This window comes from Giraffa tippelskirchi, chromosome 2, assembly GCF_054371585.1.
Source record: "Giraffa tippelskirchi isolate mGirTip1 chromosome 2, T2T-mGirTip1v1.2.pri, whole genome shotgun sequence".
Classification (NCBI taxonomy): domain Eukaryota; kingdom Metazoa; phylum Chordata; class Mammalia; order Artiodactyla; family Giraffidae; genus Giraffa; species Giraffa tippelskirchi.
In genome coordinates, this window is record NC_137276.1 from 49229800 (window position 1) to 49250732 (window position 20933).

Consider the following 20933-nt stretch of genomic DNA (forward strand, 5'->3'; position numbering starts at 1 on the left):
TTGAGATCATCAGAAAGTATTTACCTAGCAAATATAATGGGATTTCACAAGGTATCTCATAAAATGTGACACTGAGGCTACCTCTGAGAGGAAATTAGCACATAAAAGCCTACATGTATAGAGATCACCCACCTATAGAAGGTTACTGCTTCTATCTTCTCTCTTCTCCAGAATCACCAGCTATAGACCACATGTTGGGAAGGGTGCATTCCCAGCAAAGTGTGCTTTCATGCTTGCGGCTCATGGAACCGTCCCCAGTGTGAAAGCAGATGCGATATTACAGAGACAGAATTAAGCAGGGCATCACTGGCACTTCCCAGAGCAGAGGAGGCCTTGAAGCCACCAGATTCCCAGGGGAAAAGAATGCAACAAACTGCTGTTACTTGGTGGCACCAGTCATTACCAAAAATCATAATATGTGCCTGTTGGCCATCTGTATGTCTTCTTTGGAAAAATGCCTACTCAGATCCTTTGTCCATTTTGCAATGATTATTTGGGTTTGGGGAACTCAGTTGCTTGAGATATGTACATGTTTTGAATGTTAACCCTTGTAGGATATATTGTTTGCAAATATCTTCTCCCATTCAGTAGGCTGCCATTTTGTTTTGTGGGTGGTTTCCTTGCTGTGCAAAAGCTTCCAAAGAATTCATACAGATGGCCAACAGTCATATGAAAAGAGGTTAATCTTTAGGGAAATGCAAATCAAACAGAGCATTATGCAAACCATAATGAGATACCACCTCATACCTGTCAGAGTGGTCGTCATCATAAAGAAAACAAATAAGAAGCATTGATGAGGATGTGCAGAAAAGGAAACCTTTGTGCACTGTAGATGGGAACATAAGTTGGTGCAGCCACTGTGGAAAACAGCACAGAGGTTCCTCAAAAAATTAAAATAGAACTTTAATGCAATCCAGTAATTCCATTTCTGAGTATTTACCTGAAGAAAATGAAAGCACTAACTCAAAAAGATATGTGCATCCCTGTGTTCATTGCAGCATTATTTACAATAGTCGAGATATAGAAGCAAGCTAAGTGTCTATCGATAGAAGAATGGATAAAGAAGATGTGGTATACAATGGAATACTACTCACCCATAACAAAGAATGAAACCTTGCCGTTTGCAACAAAATGGATGGATCTAGAGTGTATTATGTTAAGTGAAATAAGTCAGAGAAAGACCAATATTGTATTATTTCACTTATAAGTGAAACATATGGAAAAGCAAAACAAATGAACAAAGAAAAAGTAAACAGACTCATAGATACAGAGAAAAGACCAGTGGTCACCAGAGGGAAGGGGGTGGGGGCTTGAGTGAAACAGGTGAAAGCGATTAAGTATAAACTTTTAGTTATAAAATAAATAAATCAGAGGGGTATAACACACAACATAAAGAATATGGTCAATAAAACTGTTAAGAACTGTATGAAGACAGATGGCTACTAGACTATTGTGGTGATCATTTTGTAATGTATTTAAATGTTGAATTACTATATTGTACACCTGAAACTAACATAATATTATACATTAAATATGCTAAGTCACTTCAGTCGTGTCTGACTCTGTGCAACCCCATAGACGGCAGCCCTGCAGCCCACCAGGCTCTGCCATCCCTGGGATTCTCCAGGCAAGAACACTGGAGTGGGTTGCCATTGCCTTCTCCAATGCATGCAAGTGAAAAGTGAAAGTGAAGTCACTCAGCAGTGTCTGCTCTTGGTGACCCCATGGACTGCAGCCTACCAGGATCCTCCATCCATGGGATTTTCCAGGCAAGAGGACTGGAGTAGGGTGCCATTGCCTTCTCTGATACATTAAATATACTTCTATAATAAAAAAAAAAGATGACATCACCCTTTACTTGGCACTGGGTTGAACACTTTAGACACATTTCTCATTATTTTTTCAGGCCAATTCTTTGGGATGGAGATCATCATCTCTACTTAATAAGTGAGAAAACTAAGGATTAGAAATGTTAAGAAATTTGCCCCAGGTGTGAGGTGGGCAGAACTTTGATTAGAACTTACTTCTGTCTTAGCCTCTGGTCTAAATCTCCCTCTGATTCTGCACTCACCCAGCTTCTCAGGCAGCATTTTCTAAAGGAAGAGACTGGCCCACAGATGGAGTGAGACACAGGAGAGAGTGGAGTTTGGAGACAGCATATCTGAGTTCCAATCAGGTGCTCTTGTTCATGGGCTCTTGGATAGCGAGAGGGTCTGCTGTCCCCATCTGCAGAGTGGGAGAACTCAGAGATCTTGCCAGGAAGCCCCTCACTGGGCCACTAGAGTGCTGCCACAGGGCAGCCTCCTGACACATGCAGTTCTTTTTCCATTTTGTGCTCCCCAGTGTGATAAAGGGACCTTGCTAGGTCAACATTCATATATGGGCTTCTGGGGAGTTTGGTACAACCCTGTGGGTTCACAGACCAGAACATGTGATGCTTTTGTCTGTAGACCCAGCTTTCTCCACAGAGCATTACAGCCTAGAACACGGCAACCCCACCAGGACACTACTCCCCTTAAAGACCCGGCTGCCAAGCAAGCCAGCTGCCCCTGGAGAGTGTCTTCACATTGTCCTTTTTAATTACAGCAAGATTAAATATTGGTACAACACTCCTTGCCTAGAAAGTCAGTTTCAAAGGAGAGTAATGGAAAATTTTCTCTCCAGATAGTGGGAGCGTGGTATGGCTTGGCAAATGCCCCCCCAGAGGTCAGTAGTGACTTGGGTGGAGGAAGAGACTGGCACACACTTCTGGGACAAGGTGGAGAGCACGTGTGCCCCCTCACCAAGCATTTATCCTGGCAAGTTGTACGGGCAGAACTTGGAACAGTAAGCTTTGCACCCTGATGGGGACAAATGATCCTATACATGGTTACTCTGTGACAGGCTGTGATCTGTTGAGACCCAAGGATCAGTCCAAACAATTCATGAAGGTTCTAATGAATAAAAAGCTTATCAATAAACAACCTTTTAATAAGAACTCTCCCCCCCCCCATTTGCATAGCACTTTACAGTTTCTACAGCCCTTCCGACATACATGGTTTAGTTTAAATCTCACGGCAGGCCTGGTGGGTGTTACCATCATTCTCAGTTTATACAACAGCAGCAGCTCAGCTGTTGTTCCATTTACAGAGCACGAACTGGGTGTTAGGAACTGTGCAAGCACTTTTTTGTTTTTCAATCCCTCAACACATACTGTTGAGCCCCTACTCTGTGCCAGGCACTTTTCTGAGAGTTGGGAATAAAGACATGAACAAAAGAGTGAAAGTACCAGCCCTAAAGGAGCTGATGTTCTAGCTGAGGGAGGGGTAGATGATGAGAAACAGGTGTCGTGATGATCAGTGCCTGGCAGAGAAATGAAGTGGGGAAGGGGAGAGGAGGCAGGTATGAGGATGGGCCTGTGGGTAGATGGTCTGTAGCTGCTCAGGAAAGGACCTCCAGAGAAGGTGACATTTGGATAAAGATCTGGAGGTGTCTGGGGGTCTGCAGGGAGGGCGAGGCCGGCAGGCATGGATCCTGTGACTGGCCTGCAGGGAAGACAAGGTCAGAGGGACCAGGGGGCCAAGGGTCATGGAGGAGCTGATGGGCCCTGAAGGACTCCAGCCTGACTCTGAGCAGGATGAGAAACCGCTGAAAGTGATCTGGCTTTACTTTTAGCACTTTTACCCCTTTTAATTTTCAGAACAACTCAACAGAGTAGGTGTGATTATAGTCCCCCTTTTAGATGAATAGTTAAACACAGAGAGGTTAAGTAACTTGCTGGAGAACATACAGTAAACATTTTGGAATCAGGAGTCCACCTCTGGTCTGTCTGCCTGCAGAGCACAGGCTCCTAAGCCTTCCTAAACGATACTGACTTTTCAGCACTAGGAAACTTGTGCCACTCCTTCAAGTGTGTTGCCCAGGATCACACACCCAGGCAACTGTGCAGTCACTGGACTAGTTGAAATCTATTTTTCCCTTGCACCAATATGTTATATTTGTTTATAATTTATCATGTCCATCTTTACGGGAAAAAGTAGGGAACAAATTTGTGAAATATTTTTAAAGTGGTATGAATCCTAGATTTTCCCTGCTATACCAGGCTCACACACACACACACACACACACACAAAGAGACAGAGATAAATAGAAAATGAATCGAGGACCTTTATAAAAACCATCTGAAAAAAACAAACCAAAAAAAAAACCGTCTGGTAGAGATTATCGATTGTGAAAAGGTTAGGCAATGTCCAGTGTTACTTGGGCAAGGACAAAGCTGTTGTAAGATGTCACATGTGTTGGGGCACCTCCACTTATCCCCACCCTGCTTCAAAAACAGCATGAGTAGAAAAGGCCCAGAAAGGCAAGTGGGAAGTGCTGTTAAGTGGCAATTGGACACACAAAATTGCCATAAAGTGTATATAAAAACTGATAAAATCAGAATAAAGATACAGTTTAGTTTTAGTATGTTACCAGTGTACCAAGGTGGATCTCTTGTTGGTTTGAAAATGTTCCAGGGTTATTTAAGATGTTGTCATTGGCAAAAGCTGGCTGATGATACACAGGAACTCTCTGTACTATTTTTGCAAATTCTTGTGAATCTTAAATTATTTAAAGATAAAAAGTTTTTTTTTAAATGGGAATGGAGTTCAAAGGCATGTTTGTAGCAGCATAGTTAGTAAAACCTGGAAGCAACTTAAATAGCGATCTCATCAATAAGAGACTTGTTACCCTACAGCCAGATGGTAGGATATTATTATTGTTTAGTTGCAAATTTGTGTCCAACTCATTTGTGACCCCATGGACTCGTTTGTAGCCCACCAGGATCCTCTGTCCATGGGATTTCCCAGGCAAGAATATTGGAGTGGGTTGCTATTTTCTTCTCCAGGGGATCTTCCTGACCCAGGGATCGAACTCAAATCTCTATTAGGCAGGTATTAAAAAGAATAGAGCACTAAGAGGAAAAGAGGAAAATGCAAAATACAGAACAACGTGTGCAACATGCTATGAATGGTGTTTCAAAAGGCAAGTGCACACAAATATGTCTGTATAAACCGTCTCTAGGAAGATGGATATGTAAGGAATCAGTAATACCCAGGAGTTCTAACTTGAGAAACTGAGAGTCTGGGAGACAAGTGGAAGAGAGGCTTTTTCTCAAATGTTTTTATCAGATACATGCAATTACCTATTTGAAAGCACAATGTTCTGAAATGTGGTACACCACCAAAAGGAAACCTCATGACCTTTCTAGCTATTAATCGTACATAAATAAAAGCAGGAACTGCATAGTAAATACCTGATAGATCTAAGAAAAAGCTTAAAATCTCTGTATGTCAAAATGCCACATTAAAGGTAAAAATAGAGGTGAGGAAAATTACTCATTCCTTAGTTCAATCTCCAGAGTCAGTGTTCTAACTAAAAAAAAGTGAGGAAAAAATTTTAACATTTGTGACAGTTGACGATTAATATCTTTAATATATTAAAAACCTATTTACTCATCCAAAGAAAAATATAAATACCATCAAAATAGACAAGTAGGTAAAAGAACAAGGCAATGGGCTACCCACAAAAGGAGAAATGCATTGGCAAATAAACAGACCAAAAATTTCCAATCTTGCCACTTATCAGAAAAAAGTAAATTAAAACAAAGTAATGTTTCCCACCTTTCAGGTTAGCAAATAATGAAATAGTAATACTTCCAACCCAGGATTTCTACCTCTATGAATATATTCTAAGGAAGTATCTAAAGGACAAAATTCCTAGGATGGTGTTCCCAATTCTTGAAAAAAAAAGTCAGAAACAACCCGAGTGTTCCACAAGAGGAGGTTGATTAAGTAAGTGAGAGCCCAGCCATTCTATGGAATAAAACGTAGGCATTAAAATAGTTAATATACAAAGATGGTCAGAGCATTGCTAAATGAGAAAAGCAGATTCTGTAATGACATTCAATAGCCTATGTATAGTATTATGTACATGTTCTATCTTGGGAAAAAGTGCTTATGATTTTTGCCTTTCCTTAATGAAAATATACCTGGGGCTTCCCCGGTGGCTCAGACAGTAAAGAATCTGTCTGCAATGCGGGAGATCCAGGTTCGATCGTTGAATCAGGAAGATCCCTTGGAGAAGGGAATGGCTACCCATTCCAGTATTCTTGCCTGGAGAATTCCAGGGACAGAGGAGACTGACGGGTTACAATCCATGGTGTATACATATATATATATATAGATATACCTAGAAAGTTCCTAAAGGAAATCTTCCAAAATGCTGACAATAGTTCTCTTCAGATAGGACAACCACAGAATTAAAAAAAAATTTTTTCACAGAATTTATTTTGCTTATCTCCATGTTCTCTTTGTTTCTACCACTGTGTGTATGTGTGTGTGTGTATATAAAAATCTAAAATAAATAAGTAAATAAAGTCCCTTCGGTCTATGAAATTGAAATAGGATCAAACAGTGAAAATTTGTCAGGCAGGTTTAGACAGAGCTGGCTGCAGCACCATCTGAAGACTGTTCGTTTTTGTGCTCCTTCCTCCCCCACTCCCTGTGGACAGCCCCCATACTTGCTCACAAAGTCCTTTCCCCAAAAGAAGCCCCAGCTCAGCTCCTCTGGACACAGATAGGCACTGCCTTCCTCGTAGTACCTAGTGAATAGCTGGTGAGCACTTTCTAGCTATGGCACTGGTTGACAATGTCAGGATCTTTTTCCTTTGCTGGAATACCTGGAATCACCTGGTGTGATTCTATCCTGCATGCCTGCTCTGAGCCAAGCATTGGGTCAGTCATTGGGAGGAACATGGACAGGAATAAGTTATGGTCACTAATTGGTCACGGAGCTTTTAGTGGCAAGCGACAAACATGCTCCAGTCTGTGAGTAGGAAAGAAATTTATTAAAGATGTCAGGCAGCTCACAGGCTTTGTGGAAGGCCAGAGACATAGGCTTGGTTGCCACAAGGTTGGACAGACTCCCAAACCTCACTGCTCCAGCAAGACGTCACTGCCTTTGTTCAGTCACTGCTGCTCATGCCATTGACACTGCGCTCTGGACACCCTCGCCCTTGGAGCAGCATCAGCCACTGCCATCTTTCCTGGGGGACTCTGTATGGTGGCAGTTTCCATGTGTCCTTTTTAAGGGGGGTCCTGCTCAGTGTGTCTGATTGTGGAACTGAAGTCACACACCTGTGACAAGGATTCTAGGGTGGCAAGTCCTAGATGCTACTTAGGTGTGATGGGACTCACATTGTGTGAGATTCTTCAAACTCGTTTCAAAAGAAACCAAAGGGCCACGAACCATGACAAATGTGCCCCTGATTTTCAGGAACTTCGAGGCAGCAGTGGGCAGTTTAAACACATGAGATGAAAGCAGAAGTGAGCAGGGACCTGTGGGGTCCCTGGTGAGAAGGGAGGTAGCCCCTTAAGGGAACAGGAGAGCTCCCCAAAGTGGTGTTGGGGGTGTAAGGCTTATTTTAGGGGAGGTAGAGGCTAGCACTGGAAAAGATCACCATGGCCAGCTCTAAAGAGCTCTAAGAGCCAGTCGGGTAAGAGGTGAACCTCTGTGGGCAGAGGAAAACCCAGGGTGAAATTTTAGGCACTGTGGCCAGCTGTAGGGGGACATTTGGGGATACAATGGTGCTATGGGTTGAATTGTGTTACCGCCAAATTCATATGTTGAAATCCTAAGCCCTAGTATCTCAGGAAATGACTGTATTCAAGATAGGGCCTTTAAAGAGGTAAAGTGAGGCTGTTATTAGACTGTACCATAATCCAATATGACTGGTATCCTTGTAAGAAAGGGAGATTAGGACACAGATGTGCTTAGAGGGAAGACCGTGTGAAGCCACAGCAAGAAGATGGCCATCTACAAGCCCAAGAGAGAGACTTCAGTAGAAATCAACCCTGCTAACAGCCTTGATCCTAGACTTCTAACCTCCAGAATTGTGGGAAAATAAACGTCTGTTGTTTAAGCCACCCAATCTGAAGTATTTTGTTATGGCAGCCCGAGCAAACTAGTAAAATGTTAAGTTCCTCAAATATACCAGGAGGTTCTGTTTGATGCTACACTCTAAAGGCCATCCTGGGCATGCAGGGCTTTTCAGAAGATCATGGTTGAACAAAGAGAAAGAAAGCTTGCTTGATGTAGTCAGGAGTGACGACTTCAGATTGAAGAGGAGTTTTAGTCCCTGGGTTGTCCAGGGAACCCTGGCTGCAAGGGTGCTATGTTCTCAAGCCATGGGGAGTGGCTTGGGACATTTCTGTTGTCTCAAAATATACCCTCAGGAAGCCTGCTGGGCTGACCACTAAACTATTCTTATGTTCCTTCTTGAAGCCCACTTTCTACACCTGACTTTGTAAATCTTCATTTCTTTGTGTGTGAGATCAAAAAAGATACATGTGCCTAACCACCCACTCAGCATAAGGGAAGGCTCAGGAAAGGAGAGTTCTCTTCCTCTGCCCTTTCACATCAGAGGCAAATGCATATTGGGGTGGGAACAGCAAGGGTAAACATATGATTGGGGTGGAGACCTGATTTATGAACAACTCATAAATCATCTGAAACCATACTTTCCTGTTGATAGTCAAGCCTCTGTAAACACTGAATGTGACCTTGGCGTGTTATCTTTTCTAATGATGCCAAACATGCGGTTGCTGTCTCTGATATAAGTCCAGTGTGACTTTCCCTGGATGCCCATGCCTGCAAGGACTCCTGCTCATCACAATGGTAGGTAACTGGGTTTCATACAGAAAAGAAAAGAAAAAAAAAATATGTATAGTCTTTATTTTCATAAGCTGTGATGGATGTTTCTACTGGATACTATTCAGGGTAAATGTGACCTGGTCATGAATCCTTTATACTTGAAATACAATGTGTAGGAGGATGAGCATCTGGGAGCTTGGGAACATCTTTGTGAATTTAGCATTATTTCTGTTCTCTAAGCTGTTATTTCTTCCAGTAATTTTGGGATTAAATTGGGTTTCATATATGTCTCTAATTCTTTAATTCCTTGGCTTTGAGTGAGTGATTTGTGAAATCAAACATAACTTCAGAGCTATAGCACTGTGTCATTTTACAGGAAACTGAACCTGGGGAAGGCAAGAAGCTGCCTCAGGGATCTCTCCAGGAGCCTGTGGGGCAGCTGAGACATGAACCCAGGAGCCCCTCTCTCTAGGCCAGTGGTCCCTAAACTTGCCTGTGCAGTGGAATCACCTGGGGGTCAGTGAAAAATACTGATACCTGACTCCAATCCCAGATATTCTGATTTAATTGGTCTGCAGTGAGGCCTGCCTGAGTTTCAGGGTTTTTAAGCTGCCCAAGTAATTTCTATGTTCAGTGAAATTGGGGACAACACCCTAGGCCCTTTTCATTGTTTCCTGTTGTATTAAGAAAGAAATGTGCATCAAAATCTGTAAAAACTCATCCAGATCCCTCTCTGTCTTTAATTTAAACTTGATCTTTTTTGAAGTATCCTTTCGTAGAGTGAGTAAAAGGGAATGGAATGGGCTGCTCTCAGGGTGCGAGGGAAGTAGAAGGAAGTGGCCCCCCACCCTGGCAGGAGCAGAAAGTGAGGCTGGAGAGGATCCTCCCTCAGGCCACGCCTCAGAAACTGTCTTGAGACAGAGATGGAAATAGTAGAAAAATGGTGGGATCCTCCCAATTCCACTCAGACCCCCTCCTCCAGCCTCAGAGTGAACTTAACCCTAAGCTACAGCCCTGGCAGGGCCCCTGCCCAGCCTAAGACTCCCTCTGAAGACTCCTGACTCTTGATCATACAGGACAAGGCTCTTCAAGGAGCAGCGACTTAGCTCAAAGGACACAATTTCTAGGAACTCCACCAGCCTGCTTCATCTCCAGGCTGGGCACAAAGCCCCACCATCTAGAAAATACAACAGATGCCAGCCTTTAGCTGCACTGTCTCCTGTGCCTGCAGGTACCAGGGGCCCATGTTTACTGAAGACAGGAAAGGAAGCAGAGACAGAAGGAAGGGACTGTGGAAGACTAGAATATGGGAACAGGAAGGAAGTTTAGAGTTTCTCTGTTTAGAAGTGGTCCTCAGACCAGCAGTATTGGCATTGTCAGGGAGCTTGCTAGAATGAGGACTCATTAAATTCCACTGAATCAGAATCTGCTTTTTATTTAATAAGATCTCCCGGGGACATATGCATATTGAAACAGCACTGGTTTTGATAATTTTTCTTGTGCTTCTCACCTGGGGCACTTGGTAAATATTCAAGGGCCCAGGCCCTATCCGTCTTTGATGAGCTTGAGACTGGGTGTTCCTTATTAGCAACCCAGGTGATGCCCACACAAGTAGGGGAACCTCTCTCTTCACGAGGGGAGAGAGAGGGAGAGGAAGAGAGAGAGAGAGAACGCATGCCAGTGGCAATCTATATTTTTGAGACGGTGTCAACTGGTTAATCTCAAAACTGAATAACTGGTTCTCCCTGTGTCACCACGTTTGGATTCCATCTTCCAGTCACTGAATCACAGGTCTCTGCTCAGAGTCGCAGGAGTTATGGGAATTCTGCACTCCTCACTCATGCGGGTCCGTAGCCCTGGCTCATGTCCATTGACACCTCTGTTCTTAGACTCGGTGAAACAAGACCTTCAAGATTTCTGTGATCATTTCCCCGCTTCCAGTAGCCCCCTTTTTGGATGAAGAGAGCAGAAATTTTGCTAATGAGGCTAGCTTTTTTTTTTTTTTGAGAAAACATTCAGGTTTCCACAGTGATCTTAAGCTGAAGATTATTCAAAAGAAGAAAACAGGGAGAGTAGGTAGGGCCTCAAGTCCTGGTGTGAGCTAAATGTATGGAGGGTTTGTTGTGAGAATTCATTTATTTCTCTGATTATAAAATCAAGGCATTTCATTGCGGACAATTTAGAAAATAAAAGTCCGAAGAAGAAATAGTCATAATCCCTCAGCTCAAAAATGACTTGCTAAAATGTGCCACAAAACCTTCAGTCTCTCTCTGTATCTTTTTACACTGTAGGAATCACACCAAGCAAAATGCTTTGTAACCTGTATTTCACTTAATGATATATAGTGATCATTTACTCACATCACTTCATTTTCTCTTACTTCCTCAGTTGACCGGTTTCTTTTCTGAATCTCCATCTTCCAAACCAGTCCTGTTCTTGAGCATTGATTATTTCTGTTTTCCCACAGTAGTGAACATCCTTGAGGAGAAGTTGGTCTCCTCTGTGCTGTTCTTTATAGGATCAAGTCTTAGAAGTGAAAAGACTTAGAAGTGATGAAGGCAAAGGTTGTAAATAGTTTTAAGAATTTGAATGGATATACACTCCATAAAAATTGTTCTAACACAAACCTCCCTTGTGCATTTTACTTCCCATATATGTCTCTATTTCCCTCTGGGTGTTATAAATTAAATCATTATTTTTGTCATCCTTTTATGATTCTGTTTTATCTACATGGTTGCGTTTCTTGTGTTATATGTCAGTGGAAGTTTGTCATGTATTTATTCATCATTTCTATTAGGCTCTGTGCCTGTGTGTGCGAAATGTCACTTTGTTTCCTTTATCATTTTTCACCTATGCTTCTCTTTTTCCCATTGATATATAGAAACTCTTCATATATTGTCATTCTCCAAATTTGGTAATTGTTTTTTTAATTTTATGACTTACAACTTTTACATATTTAAACCTATTTATTTTCTTTTCCTTTTCTGCTTAGAATATTTGCCTGTATTTCTGTGATTAGTTTATGGTCTTATTGTAAAAATGTAACCTTTGAATCCTTTTAGAAAGTATTTTATTGTGAGAACTAAAGTAGAAAATTAACTTTTTTTCTTCCTCAAATAGTTCACCATTTGTTCTAATACCATTTATTGAATAATCATTCTCTACAAATTTCAAAGACTAAATTTATTTTAATAATGTATATTTATATTTACTCATAAATAGGTATATTTTTTCTGGGTTTTCTATTTTGTTCCATTTATTTGTCTCTCTTTATATCAGCAACACACTACTTCAAGTAGCATCAGCTCATAATTAATTTTAGACACTTACAGAATAAGTACCCTCATCCCATCTTCCTTTTTAAAAGGTTCTTGAAATTCCCACCTTAAAGTTTATTTGTTTAGTTTGTTCACCTCAAAATGATGACAAGAGCAGCCTGATGCTTTCCTTTGTTCTACAGGTCCAGTATCAGCCTAGATGAGCTGATATGTTCATCAGCCATCAGCAATGCTTTTATCATCTGGAAAATGAAGTTCTTAGCCTTGTGATCTAAGAACCCTAACTATCCCAATTAGCTCCAGCAAGTCTCCAATTGTGGTTTATTTGTCTCCGTATGTTTTCCATTGTTTTATTATCTTTGTCATTGTTTTATTATCTTCTTGAAACTCTTTTCAATCCCTTATTTCTGTCATTTAAATTATACATGCCCTGCAAAGCAGCTAAAAATCTCCTATCCACAAGGGTTTCCTGAACTCCTCTGTAATAAAATAGCACACTAACATTATTGCTCTATGACTTTTCACTGACATTTTGCTTTTTCCCCAGTTATTTTTAGTAACTTTATAGATCTTGTTTCTTTGTTAGATTATCTGAAGATAGAAGCTCTACCTTCAAACCACCTGTCAGAGCCTAGCAGCGCCCTCCATACAGGACATTCAGTCAATAATTACCAACTGAATCCATTCATTCTTCTTCCCTGACCCTTCTTTACTTTACAGAATGCTCTTCTGGGCAGCCTTGTGGTTTTAGCCACCTTTGTGACTTTATGCAATGCCCAATGCTATGTCATACCTAATGAGAGCTCTACATCTAATGGTAAGTCCTAACTTTTCAATGTTTTGTTTTTGATTGCATCTCAGTAAATATAAACTATTGGCAGATGAATAACCTTAAATCTGCATGAGACAGAGGGTTAGGGCAGATGTATAAATGGAGTAAAATGAGGTACTTCAACATTCCATTTATATAAGAAGGTGGTTCTCAATCCTAGCTGTATGAGAATTGCCTGGAGAATTTTTGAAGCTTACTAATGTTCAGGCCCCATTCAAAAGCAGGTAAATCAGAATCTCAGGGATAGGATCTACATATTTAGAAGCTTCTTGATTGACTCCTACATGCAGTTAGGGTTGAGAGTCATTGATTATTCCAGTACTTTTCAAACACTAAATGTGTGTGCAAACCCTCTGGGAATCTTACTAAAGTGCAGATTTTGATTCTGTGGGCCTGGAGTGGAGTGAGAGTCTTCATGTCTCATGACCTCAGGTGGTCCTAATGTTGCTGGTCCCTCAAGCATACATGAGATCCATGGACCACCGTGAATCTACAGCAGTGGTTCTCATTCATGATTGAACATTTGAACCAACTAAGGGAGATGTCCAAAAATATGGCAGCCTGGGATCCATGCTCAGAGATTCTGATTTCTTTGTTCTGTGTTGGTACCCAGGCGCAGGTTTTTTTTTTTTTAAGTGTCCAAGATGTTTCATATATGCTTTTGTGGTTGAAAACCAAAGAAAAGAGGAGAAAAGAGGCATTTATCCATAGATAATATAGCAGAAAAAAGTCGCCCTAAGTACTCCTAGGCTCATAATTTGTTGTTGTTGTTTAGTTGCTAAGTCAAGTCCAACTCTTTTGCAACCCCATGGATGTAGCCTGCCAGGCTCCTCTGTCCATGGGATTTCCCAGGCAAGCATACTGGAGTGAGTGGCCATTTCCTTCTCCAGGGGATCTTCCCGACCCAGTGATTGAACCCAAGTCTCCTGCATTGGCAGGTGGATTATTTTCTTCTTTTTTTCTCTATCTCAGGTTTGGCAGGTGTATTCTTTCCTGCTGAGCCATCAGGGAATTTTGGCTCATAATAGCTATCTAATTAAAGAGGAAGGGGCTTACATTTTCTTGAAATGTCTGTTCTGAAATGAACCCTGGATAGATTTAATCTTATTATAAGGAAAACATGATAAGTAGTATGAGTTAGAAAGTACTGAATTTAGCCATGAATGAATATATGAGTACTTTTCTGAGATGCTTGTAAAATCACTGAGATTCTCTCTCTCTGAGTAGGGTGGCTTACAGAGGGTACCAACTAGACCCAGTGTCCTTTTTCTGGTTGCATGACTTTAGGACTCTGCTGATGATGCCACATGCATTATTTTAGGATGCAAGGATCTCAATGGAGTCACACACCAGCTGAAATCAGAGTGGGATACTGACAACTGTGAAAGCTGTCATTGTGACGATGCTGGAATTCATTGTTGCAACACGTAAGTCTCAAGCCCACCGGGCTGAGAGGGGGAGGCGGCCACTGTTGGGGTGCTGTCTGAGGAACAGCTACTCCCTCTTTCAAAATCCCATCCTGGGGCTTCCCTGGTGGTCCAGTGGTTGAGACTCGTCGCTTCCAATGCAGGAGGCTCAGACTTGATTCCTGGTTGGGGGACTAAGATCTCACATGCTGAGCAGCCATGCCAAAAAATTAAAAAAACAAACAAAAAAACCAAAATCACCAAATCCCATCTTGAAAGAAGTTTAGTTTTCAATCCTATTTCTTTCTTTTCTTTTTTAAAATCATAGTAAAATATACATAACATAATATTTACCATTTTAACCATTTTAAAAAGTAATTTTCAGTGGCATTAAGTATATTTGCGATTTTGTGCGACCATCTCTACCATCCATCTCCAGAAATCTTTCTTCTTCCCAAACTAAAATCCCAGACCCATTAAACAATAACTCCCCATCTCCTGCTCTCCCTAGTTCCTGGCAACCACCGTTCTACTCTCTGTTTCTATGAATTTGACAACCCTAAGTGGAGTTGTACAGTATTTGTCCTTTTATGACTGGTATTGGGAAGGAAGAAAACTACCCCCCCCACCAGGTTCTTCTGGCTAAGAATTAAATTTACATGAGACTGATTAGTGGGAAAAAAATCAAATTTATTTTCATATGTACAGGAATCCCACAAACATGAGTGGTTTAGAGACAGAAGCACAAAGGCAGGTAAAATGAGTTACATATGACATCCTGTGCTAAGGAAAGAGATAGGGACTTGGGGTTTGCAAGGACAGAAGAGTCATTCACAGGATGAAAAGAGTAAGAGTATACGTTGCATAATTAGATGTTTCAATCAGTTCAGTCGCTCAGATGTTTACCCTGACATGTAAGTGCGGTCACTTAAATACAATTTATCTCTGGTAATAACTCTTCTCTGGGAAGAATCCTCAATTTAAATACTTTCTAGAGAGTTGGTGGGGGGCGGAGAGGAGGACAGTAGTTTCTTTTGAGCCTGCAATGTGTCTATTGCTTTTAGCTCAAAATAAGCTTCATGAAAAAGTGGCACATATTGGGGAGGCTCATCCTGAACCCCCCCACTGGCTTATGTCAGTGTAATGTCCTCAAGAATCATTCATGTTGTAGTATGTCTCAGAATTCCTTCCTTTATAAAGCTGAATAATGTTTCACTGTATATATACAGTAAATATTTTTCACCTTTAAAAAGAAAAAATTACATTCAATATATTAAATCACATATATATTAGATAGATAAATATATTAGATTTAAATATATAATAATACATATTATCTATAAATATAAATGTATTAAATTATGTCTATATTATATATAGATATATAGATATCTATAGATAATCTGTATGGATACATAGATATCTATAGATAATATTATATATGTATATACACATATATATATAATCACATTTTGTTTATCCATGTATCTGTTAATGGGTTGCTTCTACCTCAGACTTATTTCTTTTAGGTCATTTTTGAATCTTGATAATAACTTTTATTATTAAATATCTATATCCATCCGTTCAGTTCAGTTCAGTTCAGTCGCTCAGTCATGTCCGACTCTTTGCAACCCCATGAATCGCAGCACGCCAGGCCTCTCTGTCCATCACCAACTCCCGGAGTCTACCCAAACCCATGTCCATCGAGTCAGTGATGCCATCCAGCCATCTCATCCTCTGTTGTCCCCTTCTCCTTCTGCTCCCAATCCTTCCCAGCATTAGGGTCTTTTCCAATGAGTCAACTCTTCGCATGAGGTGGCCAAAGTATTGGAGTTTCAGCTTCAACATCAGTCCTTCCAATGAACACCCAGGACTGATCTCCTTTAGGATGGACTGGTTGGATCTTCTTGCAGTCCAAGGGACTCTCAAGAGTCTTCTCCAACACCACAGTTCAAAAGCATCAATTCTTTGGCGCTCAGCTTTCTTCACCGTCCAACTCTCACATCCATACATGACCACTGGAAAAACCATAGCCTTGACTAGATGGACCTTTGTTGGCAAAGTAATGTCTCTGCTTTTCAATATGCTATCTAGGTTGGTCATAACCTTCCTTCCAAGGAGTAAGCATCTTTTAATTTCATGGCTGCAATCACCATCAGCAGTGATTTTGGAGCTCCCCAAAATAAAGTCTGACACTGTTTCTACTGTTTCCCCATCTATTTCCCATGAAGTGATGGGACCAGATGCCATGATCTTAGTTTTCTGAACGTTGAGCTTTAAGCCAACTTTTTCACTCTCCTGTTTCACTTTCATCAAGAGGCTCTTTAGTTCTTCTTCACTTTCTGTCATAGGGGTGGTGTCATCTGCATATCTGAGGTTATTGATATTTCTCCTGGCAATCTTGATTCCAGCTTGTGTTTCTTCCAGCCCAGCGTTTCTCATGATGTACTCTGCATAAGATAAACAAGCAGGGTGACAATATACAGCCTTGACGTACTCCTTTTCCTATTTGGAACCAGTCTGTTGTTCCATGTCCAGTTCTAACTGTTGCTTCCTGATCTGCATACAGGTTTCTATATCCATATGGGTTGCTAAAAACAGGAAAGGGTACCCAACAGTCTGAAGCTGTTCTAGAAGGGATCTGGCTTTCCTGCAGCCTCCCTTGGCCTGTGGCAATTTGCAGGAACAGGAATGGCTCTGAACACAGACAGAGGGTATGGATGTGAGGAGCAAAGGATGCTCTGTAGTGAACCTTGTACTCTAAACTGGAAGTTGCTTCACTGCTCAAGTTTAACTCAAGTCACCCAAAATGTTGTGCAGATGTTTTCTTCTGGATGCCATAGTTCTGGTACTTGGTCAATAAAGCAGAAAGTACCTGCAAAGTGGTCCTAATTCTCCTGTTTCCTCAGCAGTTGCATCCAAATCAGCCACTCCACCTCCACTCCTTCCCACCCCCATCCATCTGTTGTCTTGACATCAGCCTTGGTCCTATAGTGTTTCACAAGAACAAGAGTGACTTTGATAATAGAAGCATTCATGTAAAGAAGTGTTCCCTAAACTTGCCCGATCACAGACTCATCTGAGAAGCTTAATGAAATACAGATTCCTGGGGCCCACCTCTGAAACCTACTGAGTCAGGATCTACAGGAGGCCATGCAATTTGAATTTTAACCGGTGCCTCAGAGAGTCTTGTGATACATACCACCAAGGAGTAGAAACACAAACACTTGACTTAAATCAAAACACCCGAGTGCTACTGAAGTTTAAGTACCTGGAAAGTTCTGAATCCATTTGTTGAGCATGCCCCATGCCAAGTGCTAAATGGAACAAAAGGAATATCAGATCCAGAGACTGTATGTCTGGCTGCCCAAAGCAGGTTTGCAGGTACTGCCTTGACTGAGTCATATATTACAACTGAACCTTGATTCTGTGCTACTGAAACCTGATTTTTGTCTTTGTATCAAGTGTCAATGTGACTCTGGGATGTGATAGCATCAGCAAGATTAAGCCCAGTGAGCCATTCCTCTCTGACATCCGAGTACCCCTCCACGGTGGCCAAAGCATCCTTGTCCACTAGATTTGACCCTCCCCACCCCACTCTGTGATGCCTCATCACAGCCATGTCAGTGTGACTCTTTTCTAGGGGTCTCATGGACCTAGTGTGGAAAACAGTGAAGAGCCTTGATGCTGGGGCCAGAGTAACTGAGTCTGAATCTCTATTCCCTTGTATACGAGCTGTGTGACCCTGTATATGTTTCTTAATCTCTCTGAGACTCAGTTTCCTCACCATAAAATAGGGATAATCAACTGAATATGAGAATTAAATGAGGGAGTTCCCTGGTGGTTCAGTGTTTAGGAGTTGGCATTTTCGCTGCCATGGACCTGGGTTCAATTTCTGGTTGGCGAACAAAGATCCTGCAAGATGAGAAGTAAGGCCAAAAAAATAAATTAATTAGATGAGATTCTTCATATAAATTCAGGCTACCCTGGTGGCTCAGTCACTAAAGAACCCTCCTGCCATGCAGGAAACATAAGAGAAATGGGTTGGATCCCTGGGTCGGGAAGATCACCTGGAGAAGGGAATGGCAAACCACTCCAGTGTTCTTGCCTAGAGAATTCCATGGACAAGAGGAGCCTTGGGCAACAGTCCATGGGATCGCAAAGAGGTGAACACTACCGAGCGACTAACACACACACAGGTTCATTTAAATTCATTAACTTAAAACACAGTTAAAGTCTTCTCTAGACCAGTTATGTCCCTCGATCCTGGGATAGAAGCTGACTTCAAATCAAAGCCCACAGAGCCCCTTCTCTGTTTCCTGCCGCCTTGCCTATCTCAGCACAGAGCTCCACGTGGAAGAAACTGGGCTCCACGTGGAGGAAACTGGCACATTTCCTCTGCGGCTCAGAGTCTTCAACCCCTTTCTCCTACAATTATATCACCGCCTATGAGGTTTCTCTTGTGAATTTTTTTTTTTTCTTTTGTGACACATGTTTTGATAAAATTTTCTCTGGGGGAATTTCTTAACTCATTGCACTCTCTAGGGGACACTATCCAGATCTGAAGCTGCCCAGAAGCAATCGAGCTTGAGGTTGGTGGCCCAGGCCCAGGCTGCTCTAGACTCCCCACTACCCAGGTCACCCACCCTTGGGAAAAGCTTCTTCCAGTGTTCCCTTTGGTTTCCATATTACCCTTTGGGAATAGTATTAAAATGTCCTCCTTTGTGAAAATAAGTCAAAGGTCTCTTTGTGGAAGGAAATGTTGTCACAAAGGCCATGGAGATGGTTATTTTGTATACACTTTGAAGATGAGCAATTTAAATCTGGAGTTCACAGGTGGGTTTCAAGAGGGCAATGATCCCTAAAATTGTTTGCACCCTTGAATGTGTGGGTGAATTCTCCCCAGGGAGATCTTTTCCAGTTTTCATCAGCTTCTCCCTGGGCTCCATGGTCCCTGACTGAAGTGACTCATTGTTCCCTTTGGCTGAGATAGCTCCTGACATAACAGGCCTCCACGCCAGGGTTGGGACAACAGTTCCCTTCCCACATTCAAGAGGCAGTACTGCTGGCTACTTCTTGAGCAGCAAGGACAAAAACAGGCTGGAGCAAGCTGCCTGGCCTCAGAGGAATCCAGACCTCTGGGCCTGTTGGAACTTGCTGCAGTCCAGTGTGTGCAGGATGGAATTTAGCCATGATGCCAGGGATCATGCCAGGGATGTTCATAGTTCAGGCCCTGTGTACTGGGGTGCAGATTTCTGAGGTGACATATTAAGATTCTCTTATGTAGGTGAGGGGCACTCCAGACACCTGGAGTATGGGTGGCTTCCCGCTCAAAGTTAGCCCCTGGGGAGGCTGGGCATCCTGTTCCTTCTAACAGGTGTTGTTCTTCTCTCAATTACAGTGCAGCTATACCTATGGGTTATGACAGAGACAAGTGCCAGGCAGTCATCAACAAGAAGACCTGCACCTATACAGTGCTGGAGAAGAAGAACCCATTAAAGACCTGTACTGTCGAGGCATGGGTGTTATAATGTGCTTTTCATGGGCCCAGAGCTCCCCTCCTGGGGGGCCCCAGGTTCTCCCAGGTCAGGCTTCATTCTCCTATGGCCTCTAACAGTCTGATTGTATAACCCTACCTATTAGTAAAAATGTTTTAAGCAAACACTTGAGTATGTGTATACTTTTAATTGATAAATTATGTATGCATTGATAAAACACACATTATAAAGCATGCAAACAGATAAAGGAGGAAACAAAAATAAATGTGGATAAAAGTTATAATATTTTCCCTCCACTCCAATACATCATTGTGTATCCTTTACTCAGAGGACCACTGCTGCTTTTCTTGCTTTTGATAATCTATGCCCTGCTGCCCCAGTGTCCCACTATCTGGTGAACAATTCAAAAAATAAATATGTCTTTGAGATGAAATCCTCTTTTCTTTGAGGTTTTCATGTTCATTCTTCCTTCCTGTTCTTCAGAGAGTATCTGCTGTGTCCCTCATATACGTCCGTGTTTGCCTGAGGTTAGAGAAGGGTAACCTGGAAGAAGTGCCTCCAAGACCACATGCGGCCCAGTGGGGTGTGAAAAAGCCAGGAGTCCTGACTTGCAGTTGGGGAATGGCTTGGGTACAGGGCTCCAGTATCAGTTTTCAAAACCTAGAAACTTAAAACAGTGACAATGTCGATCATCTCTTGCTGCTTCTGTGAACAGAACATTTGTTCAGTCAACAGGTCCTTCCTGGGTGCCTGGCAGTGCTCTGGGCCTGGGGATACAGTAGTGAGCCAGGCCCCTGCTCTCTTGGGGCTTAGAGGTGGGTGTGTGTATACATGACAAATCACAAGCAAGCAAACGGTCCTCTGTTGAACAATCCATGGACAATTGGTAAAGAGCTTTATTTCACCTCTGACCACTAACCCCATCTGTGCAAACATACTATGTGGACTAGTTGAGCAATCTCGGTAGGTCCTAGATCTTGGTCACCATAAGATAATTTTTAAAAAAGTCCCTTGGTCACTTTTAGTTGCAAAAAAAAAAAGTCTTAATCCAGAATCTTCATCTGAATTGAAAAGGAATGAGGGACAGGAACATTAAGAGTATGATGCCATTTTGGCTTCGTCTGCCTGACAGTGTTTAAGATGATTTACTTTCTCATGGGACTTTCATGGGCTTCTTAGACATTCCCTCCTGCTCCTCTTTCTCCATAGCTCCCTTTCCAATCTGGTTTCTCTGGTAACTCAGATG

General features: G+C 42.0%; 1 protein-coding gene across 1 annotated transcript; it reads left to right on the forward strand.

Moving 5' to 3' along the window:
- The first annotated feature begins 8441 nt into the window (after positions 1 to 8441).
- On the forward strand, positions 8442 to 20147 carry MSMB (microseminoprotein beta). The gene is made up of 4 exons (XM_081561229.1): positions 8442 to 8697; positions 12672 to 12768; positions 14105 to 14210; positions 19591 to 20147. The coding sequence occupies exons 1-4, from the start codon at positions 8695 to 8697 to the stop codon at positions 19718 to 19720; spliced, it is 336 nt and encodes a 111-aa protein (XP_081417355.1). The 5' UTR covers positions 8442 to 8694; the 3' UTR covers positions 19721 to 20147.
- The last annotated feature ends 786 nt before the right edge of the window (positions 20148 to 20933 follow it).